Source organism: Salmo salar, chromosome ssa02 (assembly GCF_905237065.1).
Source record: "Salmo salar chromosome ssa02, Ssal_v3.1, whole genome shotgun sequence".
Classification (NCBI taxonomy): Eukaryota; Metazoa; Chordata; class Actinopteri; order Salmoniformes; family Salmonidae; genus Salmo; species Salmo salar.
In genome coordinates, this window is record NC_059443.1 from 70424988 (window position 1) to 70434565 (window position 9578).

The window sequence follows — 9578 nt, forward strand, 5'->3', positions numbered from 1 at the left end:
CTATGTACGGACCAATGAATCCTGTCTATAGCCACGTCAGTACCATAACAGTTCTATGTACGGACCAATACATCCTGTCTATAGCCACGTCAGTACCATAACAGTTCTATGTACGGACCAATGCATCCTGTCTATAGCCACGTCAGTACCATAACAGTTCTATGTACGGACCAATGCATCCTGTCTATAGCCACGTCAGTACCATAACAGTTCTATGTACGGACCAATACATCCTGTCTATAGCCACGTCAGTACCATAACAGTTCTATGTACGGACCAATGCATCCTGTCTATAGCCACGTCAGTACCATAACAGTTCTATGTACGGACCAATGCAGCCTGTCTATAGCCACGTCAGTACCATAACAGTTCTATGTACGGACCAATACATCCTGTCTATAGCCACGTCAGTACCATAACAGTTCTATGTACGGACCAATGCATCCTGTCTATAGCCACGTCAGTACCATAACAGTTCTATGTACGGACCAATACATCCTGTCTATAGCCACGTCAGTACCATAACAGTTCTATGTACGGACCAATACATCCTGTCTATAGCCACGTCAGTACCATAACAGTTCTATGTACGGACCAATACATCCTGTCTATAGCCACGTCAGTACCATAACAGTTCTATGTACGGACCAATACATCCTGTCTATAGCCACGTCAGTACCATAACAGTTCTATGTACGGACCAATGCATCCTGTCTATAGCCACGTCAGTACCATAACAGTTCTAGGTACGGACCAATGCATCCTGTCTATAGCCACATCAGTACCATAACAGTTCTATGTACGGACCAATACATCCTGTCTATAGCCACGTCAGTACCATAACAGTTCTATGTACGGACCAATACATCCTGTCTATAGCCACGTCAGTACCATAACAGTTCTATGTACGGACCAATACATCCTGTCTATAGCCACGTCAGTACCGTAACAGTTCTATGTACGGACCAATACATCCTGTCTATAGCCACGTCAGTACCATAACAGTTCTATGTACGGACCAATACATCCTGTCTATAGCCACGTCAGTACCATAACAGTTCTATGTACGGACCAATACATCCTGTCTATAGCCACGTCAGTACCATAACAGTTCTATGTACGGACCAATACATCCTGTCTATAGCCACGTCAGTACCATAACTGTTCTATGTACGGACCAATGCATCCTGTCTATAGCCACGTCAGTACCATAACAGTTCTATGTACGGACCAATACATCCTGTCTATAGCCACGTCAGTACCATAACAGTTCTATGTACGGACCAATACATCCTGTCTATAGCCACGTCAGTACCATAACAGTTCTATGTACGGACCAATACATCCTGTCTATAGCCACGTCAGTACCATAACAGTTCTATGTACGGACCAATACATCCTGTCTATAGCTACGTCAGTACCATAACAGTTCTATGTACGGACCAATACATCCTGTCTATAGCCACGTCAGTACCATAACAGTTCTATGTACGGACCAATACATCCTGTCTATAGCCACGTCAGTACCATAACAGTTCTATGTACGGACCAATGCATCCTGTCTATAGCCACGTCAGTACCATAACAGTTCTATGTACGGACCAATACATCCTGTCTATCATAACAGTTCTATGTACGGACCAATACATCCTGTCTATAGCCACGTCAGTACCATAACAGTTCTATGTACGGACCAATACATCCTGTCTATAGCCACGTCAGTACCATAACAGTTCTATGTACGGACCAATGCATCCTGTCTATAGCCACGTCAGTACCATAACAGTTCTATGTACGGACCAATACATCCTGTCTATAGCCACATCAGTACCATAACAGTTCTATGTACGGACCAATACATCCTGTCTATAGCCACGTCAGTACCATAACAGTTCTATGTACGGACCAATGCATCCTGTCTATAGCCACGTCAGTACCATAACAGTTCTATGTACGGACCAATACATCCTGTCTATAGCCACGTCAGTACCATAACAGTTCTATGTACGGACCAATACATCCTGTCTATAGCCACGTCAGTACCATAACAGTTCTATGTACGGACCAATACATCCTGTCTATAGCCACGTCAGTACCATAACAGTTCTATGTACGGACCAATACATCCTGTCTATAGCCACGTCAGTACCATAACAGTTCTATGTACGGACCAATACATCCTGTCTATAGCCACGTCAGTACCATAACAGTTCTATGTACGGACCAATACATCCTGTCTATAGCCACGTCAGTACCATAACAGATGTGCAAGGTTATGTTCCACCTCAGTCTACACACATGATGCAATTTGCACTGAGTGTACAAAACATTAGGAACACCTTTCCATGGCAGACTGACCAGGTGAATCCAGGTGAAGGCTATGATCCCTTATTGATGTCACTTGTTAAACAGTTCAGTCAGTGTAGATGAAGGGGAGGAGACAGGTTAAAGAAGGATTTTTAAGCCTTGAGATATGGGTTGTGTATGTGTGTCATTCAGAGGGTGAATAGACAAGACAACATATTTAAGTGCATTTGAACGGGGTATGGTAGTAGGTGCCAGGCACACCGGTTTGTGTCAAGAACTGCAACATTGCTGGGTTTTTCACACTCAACAGTGTCCTGTGTGTATCAAGAATGGTCCACCACCCAAAGGACATCCATCCAACTTGACACAACTGTGGGAAGCATTGGAGTCAACATGGACCAGCATCCCTGTGGAACGCTTTCAACACCTTGTAGAGTCCATTCCCTAACAAATTGAGGCTGTTCTGAGGGTATTCTCAGTGTAGAGAATACAGCATGGATCCAGTAGATTTGGATGAGAACATGTATTTGCTCATCCACGTCAGTTCCATACGACACACTAACCTGTAAAGCATTGACCACTTTGGTGCTCCTCTGCCAGGGTCTGATCACAGTGGTGGAACACACACACACACACACACACACACACACACACACACACACACACACACACACACACACACACACACACACACACACACACACACACACACACACACACACACACACACACACTCTCACTTACCTGCAGGGCGTTGACCACTTTGATCTGGTGCTCCTCTGCCAGGGCCTGAACACAGTGGTGGAACAAACTGTTGATGTTGTCTTTAATCTTCATCACCTCATCTCCATCCAGAGACTCCAGCTTGGCCTCCAGGTACTCCAGATTCACCTGGGGGGGGGTACAGGGGGTGAGAGAGTAGAGAAAGGGTGGATGGAAAAGGGAGGGTTGAGCGAGAGAGGGGGGAGGAAGAGGGAGAGAGTGGGGCAAGAGGGAGGGTTGGTAGAGAGAGGGGAAGGGGAAAGAGGGTTGGGAGAGAAAGGGGAGGGGAAAGAGGGTTGGGAGAGAAAGGGGAGGGGAAAGAGGGTTGGGAGGGGAGGGGAGGGGGAAGAGGGTTGGGAGAGAAAGGGGAGGGGGAAGAGAGTTGGGAGAGAAAGGGGAGGGGGAAGAGGGTTGGGAGAGAAAGGGGAGGGGGGAAGAGGGTTGGGAGAGAAAGGAAGAGGGTTGGGAGAGAAAGGGGAGGGGGAAGAGGGTTGGGAGAGAAAGGGGAGGGGGGAAGAGGGTTGGGAGAGAAAGGGGAGGGGGAAGAGGGTTGTGAGAAAAAGGGGAGGGGGAAGAGGGTTGGGAGCGAAAGGGAAGGTGGAAGAGGGTTGGGAGAGAAAGGGGAGGGGGAAGAGGGTTGGGAGACAAAGGGGAGGGGGAAGAGGGTTGGGAGAGAAAGGGGAGGGGGGAAGAGGGTTGGGAGACAAAGGGGAGGGGGAAGAGGGTTGGGAGACAAAGGGGAGGGGGAAGAGGGTTGGGAGAGAAAGGGGAGGGGGGAAGAGGGTTGGGAGAGAAAGGGGAGGGGGGAAGAGGGTTGGGAGGTCACAGAAAGGAGGAGGGTGGGGAATGGGAGGAAGAGAAGGAGAGAAGTGGGGGTGCGTTGAGAGCAATTCCCTTTTTAGAACCCAAATGACAGCTAAAAGTTTTATAAACAAATGCAAATGGGTCATTTTGTAAACACATGTAAACAGCTGTTCTCTCTTACCTTCATGAGGAAGAGTTCATCCCAGAAACGGGAGTTGTTCTTGGCTGGATCCTCTTTCTGAAGAGAGAGGATACAGAGAGTCGCTTCATGTCATCTCAGCCATGACACCCACCATCTCAGCCATGACACCCACCATCTCAGCTTGTTTCTGAAATGGTTTCAAGCCAGTTCTCCATGAAAGAAAATCAGTTTCTCCTTCTTTTCCACTTAATCTTTGTCCAGGAAACAGCCCCTTTGTGTGCGGTTTATTCCCTTCAAAAAAGGTCTGGATTACTTACTGCTAGACCCTTCCTGGTGAACAAGCACACCATGAGGCTACAGCAGTTCTAATGGTTTCAATGTTATGGTCTCTAATGGTCTTCAATGTTAAGGTCTCTAATGGTCTTCAATGTTATGGTCTCTAATGGTTTCAATGTTATGGTCTCTAATGGTCTTCAATGTTATGGTCTCTAATGGTTTCAATGTTATGGTCTCTAATGGTTTCAATGTTATGGTCTCTAATGGTCTTCAATGTTAAGGTCTCTAATGGTCTTCAATGTTATGGTCTCTAATGGTTTCAATGTTATGGTCTCTAATGGTCTTCAATGTTATGGTCTCTAATGGTTTCAATGTTATGGTCTCTAATAGTCTTCAATGTTATGGTCTCTAATGGTCTTCAATGTTATGGTCTCTAATGGTTTCAATGTTATGGTCTCTAATGGTCTTCAATGTTATGGTCTCTAATGGTTTCAATGTTATGGTCTCTAATGGTTTCAATGTTATGGTCTCTAATGGTCTTCAATGTTAAGGTCTCTAATGGTCTTCAATGTTATGGTCTCTAATGGTTTCAATGTTATGGTCTCTAATGGTCTTCAATGTTATGGTCTCTAATGGTTTCAATGTTATGGTCTCTAATAGTCTTCAATGTTATGGTCTCTAATGGTCTTCAATGTTATGGTCTCTAATGGTTTCAATGTTATGGTCTCTAATGGTCTTCAATGTTATGGTCTCTAATGGTTTCAATGTTATGGTCTCTAATGGTCTTCAATGTTATGGTCTCTAATGGTTTCAATGTTATGGTCTCTAATGGTTTCAATGTTATGGTCTCTAATGGTCTTCAATGTTATGGTCTCTAATGGTCTTCAATGTTATGGTCTCTAATGGTTTCAATGTTATGGTCTCTAATGGTTTCAATGTTATGGTCTCTAATGGGCTTCAATGTTATGGTCTCTAATGGGCTTCAATGTTATGGTCTCTAATGGGCTTCAATGTTATGGTCTTCAATGTTATGGTCTCTAATGGTTTCAATGTTATGGTCTCTAATGGGCTTCAATGTTATGGTCTCTAATGGTCTTCAATGTTATGGTCTCTAATGGTTTCAATGTTATGGTCTCTAATGGTCTTCAATGTTATGGTCTCTAATGGTTTCAATGTTATGGTCTCTAATGGGCTTCAATGTTATGGTCTCTAATGGGCTTCAATGTTATGGTCTCTAATGGTTTCAATGTTATGGTCTCTAATGGTCTTCAATGTTATGGTCTCTAATGGTTTCAATGTTATGGTCTCTAATGGTTTCAATGTTATGGTCTCTAATGGTTTCAATGTTATGGTCTCTAATGGTTTCAATGTTATGGTCTCTAATGGGCTTCAATGTTATGGTCTCTAATGGGCTTCAATGTTATGGTCTCTAATGGTTTCAATGTTATGGTCTCTAATGGTTTCAATGTTATGGTCTCTAATGGTCTTCAATGTTATGGTCTTCAATGTTATGGTCTCTAATGGTTTCAATGTTATGGTCTCTAATGGTTTCAATGTTATGGTCTCTAATGGTTTCAATGTTATGGTCTCTAATGGTTTCAATGTTATGGTCTCTAATGGTTTCAATGTTATGGTCTCTAATGGTTTCAATGTTATGGTCTCTAATGGTCTTCAATGTTATGGTCTCTAATGGTCTTCAATGTTATGGTCTCTAATGGTTTCAATGTTATGGTCTCTAATGGTTTCAATGTTATGGTCTCTAATGGTTTCAATGTTATGGTCTCTAATGGTTTCAATGTTATGGTCTCTAATGGGCTTCAATGTTATGGTCTCTAATGGGCTTCAATGTTATGGTCTCTAATGGTTTCAATGTTATGGTCTCTAATGGTCTTCAATGTTATGGTCTTCAATGTAATGGTCTCTAATGGTTTCAATGTTATGGACTCTAATGGGCTTCAATGTTATGGTCTCTAATGGTTTCAATGTTATGGCTCTAATGGTTTCAATGTTATGGTCTCTAATGGTCTTCAATGTTATGGTCTCTAATGGTTTCAATGTTATGGTCTCTAATGGTCTTCAATGTTATGGTCCCTAATGGTCTTCAATGGTAAATGTCCCAAACACACACACTGTATAGTGTTGTGTAATGGTATTGGGTTGGGTTTATTGGTAAATGTCCCAAACAAACACTGTATAGTGTTGTGTAATGGTATTTGGTTTAATGGTAAATGTCACTAATCACAATACATATAGACATGTTTCCATATTATTTTATTGAAAAACATGCAATTAATTATATTCTTAGGATTGTCTCAACATTTTAGTCCGTAGCTCATTTCTCCATCAAAGTTTTGGGCTTGTAGGAAAAGTCTTCATATGAGAATCTCAGAGAGTGGCCACTTATTGGACTATTCAAGGAGAGTTGGGTTGAAGCAATAGGTTGCTCATTTTATTGAACTAGGCAAGTCAGTTAAGAACTTAGGACAAACTGAATTGCTTTCATGGAGGACTGACTTGAATTGTGAGGGTGACCACACAAAGGTTTTCTACCCAAAGTTGAAAAAAAAACCCACAAGAGACCAGCAAAATTGATAAAATAGTGCTGCGGTATAGCAGCAACAGCGACATCGTGTGGTCAAAACATGGTACTGTCACACTACTTCATTGTAAATAATGCAGGCGACTTCAATTACTAATTTCTCTGAACAGGGGAAAAAAACATCACCAGATTCACAGGGAATACATGACATAATATGGAGAAGCAATACTCCAAGCAACAGTTTCATACTATTTGTCAAACATCGGCAAATGATACTGTATACTGGTTGTTGGGGTGGGATTGGCATGGGGGGTCCGTGGGTGGCATTTGACAATTTTGGGGGGGATTCATCATGTCTTACTCATTGGTAGTTAGAAGTGTGGTCCAAACCAGATGTTGGGTACTATATTTATTGAAAATTATCTGAATCTTATCAATTAAAATGGCCAATTTGGGTGCAATCAATTATCTTAATTTCTCAGAGATAAAATTATATTTCAACAAAATAATGTTTCAGGAATGATAATAGTATCCGTTACTAAGTACAGAAAATGATTTCAGGACAATCTGAGATGGTGGGTGTTGAAATTCTCTTTCTTGTGCTTTTTGAGGTGAAACGAACTATGAGAGCAAGTCCACCACCCTCATTTCTGTTCCTATCTGTCTGTTCCGACCCTCACTCTTTCTTCCCCTATGCTCTTACTCTTTCACTTGATCACATCCCTTTAGCTCTGCACAAACCTCCCTCTCTGTCCATCCCTCTCTTCATCAATCCTTCTCCCTTTCTCTCCCCCCTCTTTCTATCCCTCTCTTCTTATCTTTATCCATCCTTTCCTCTTCTCTCCCTCCCTCCCTCCCTCCCTCCCTCTTCTCTCCCTCTCTTCTTATCTGTATCCATCATTCCCTCTCCCCTCCCTCTCTCTCTCCCCTTATCTTTGTCCATCATTCCCTCTTCTCTCTATCCATCCCTCTATCTTACCGCAAAGATCTCATCATACATCAGCACCACTTTTTCCTTCAGGGGTTTCTTAGAGGAGGAAGTCCTTCTCAGAAGCCCCGCCTTCTTCTCCAGCTGAGACATGGCTGGGTCTGGACACACACACAAATAAGTAAGCATAGAAATGTAAACACAGCAGACGCAAATAGGCATGTAGCTAGTATTCACACAGAAAAACAAAAAAGGACAGACAATACATACACACACACCAGTTTTAGGCATTCCACACTGGCTTGGACCCGCATTCAACAGTGTTAATGTAAAAGGTGCTTCTATTGTCAAGCGTGTATGGCATTTAGAACCCTCAGTTCTGGTCGAGTTTTAACACGGGGTTAGATAACTGTCACTTATTTCCCATTTATATACTGTATATGATTAGTCATCAATGTATGGTTGCAAAATAGGTGAATGTTCCCAGCTATTGCAATAGCAATCTACAAAAGTTAACTAGGCCTAAATCAAGTAGCCTAAACTGTCAACAAAGCATTCTTAGCTACATGTGTTCACTCAGTCAGTCCCAAGAAGTGACGTGATAATACTAGCTACTATAATAGAAACAATGAATGCAACACAAGCTAACGTTAGCTAGTTAATCGTGATTCATGTCCTTATCTGGCTGTATCCTGATTGTTCTCTTTGCGCAACAGGATATTACAAAGTGGGCCTGCCCTGACTGTAAATGCATTGATTGGGCAACTGCTTGGAATGTTAGCTAGCTGTCGACTACATTTCCAATGGAACACATAGCTAGCTAGCGTTAGCATGATATGTCAGTTTCATACAATATATCCCCATAAAGCCTTCCCTGTAGCTCAGTTGGTAGAGCATGGTGTTTGCAACGCCAGGGTTGTGGGTTCGATACCCACGGGGGGCCAGCAAAAACAAATGTATGAAATTGTATGAAATGTATGCATTCACTACTGTAAGTCGCTCTGGATAAGAGCGTCTGCTAAATGACTAAAATGTAAATGTAAATGTAATGTAAAGCATATGATACGTAGTGGCCGATGTTTGAGTTGCACTTTAGGAACTGAGTTGCCTTGTACTAAATAAAGAGTTGTTTAACTTTCGAATATTAACTTTTCGGTGACTGGCAACAACGTAGGTTGGCTAGCTACTATGTTAGCTAGCTAACGTTACCGGCTAACCAATACTAGTCACTTGTAAACAATTACCTATGGTTTGACTATTGCATGCAGTGAACTGTTCTTACGTATCATATGCTTTATGGGGATATATTGTATGAAACTGACATATCATGCTAACGCTAGCTAACTATGTGTTCCATTGGAAATGTAGTCGACAGCTAGCTAACATTCCAAGCAGTGGCCCAATCAATGCATATTCAGTCAGGGCAGGCCCACTTTGTAATATCCTGTTGCGCAAAGAGAACAATCAGGATACAGCCAGATAACTAGTGCTGGCAAATGTTATCGTTAATGACAACAAGCTGCTACCTACTCGTCATGCATAGCTACATTGTGGGTCTATAGTACCTAGCTATAGCTAGCTAGCTCTTTTCTTTCAATGTCTGCTTCCTTGTCGATGTACAACCTAACATCGTTTGAGGACAGCTAGCAAGGTGTATATGTTGTCATAAATGATTCATCAAACCCATTCTTACCTCAATCAAACGATTATTTATATGAATCCATACCGTTCGCTCAGAAAACTACAGATACCAATGTTAGCTTGCAAGCTAGCTAGCTGTGAGTGAGACTTCCCTTGCCTGTCTGGAGACTGCATGGTCC

General features: G+C 42.5%; 1 protein-coding gene across 1 annotated transcript in view; it reads right to left on the reverse strand.

Annotated features, from left to right (window-relative positions):
• The window catches only part of LOC106594351 (armadillo-like helical domain-containing protein 3), a 56669-nt gene extending 47091 nt beyond the window's left edge, over positions 1-9578 (reverse strand). Inside the window, exons 1-4 of the mRNA XM_045709022.1 lie at positions 9452-9578; positions 7810-7919; positions 4055-4111; positions 3052-3198 (exon numbers count right to left, since the gene is read on the reverse strand). Coding sequence (XP_045564978.1) covers positions 3052-3198; positions 4055-4111; positions 7810-7911 — 306 coding nt within the window. The 5' untranslated portion in view covers positions 7912-7919; positions 9452-9578. The remainder of the gene's footprint in view (positions 1-3051; positions 3199-4054; positions 4112-7809; positions 7920-9451) is intronic.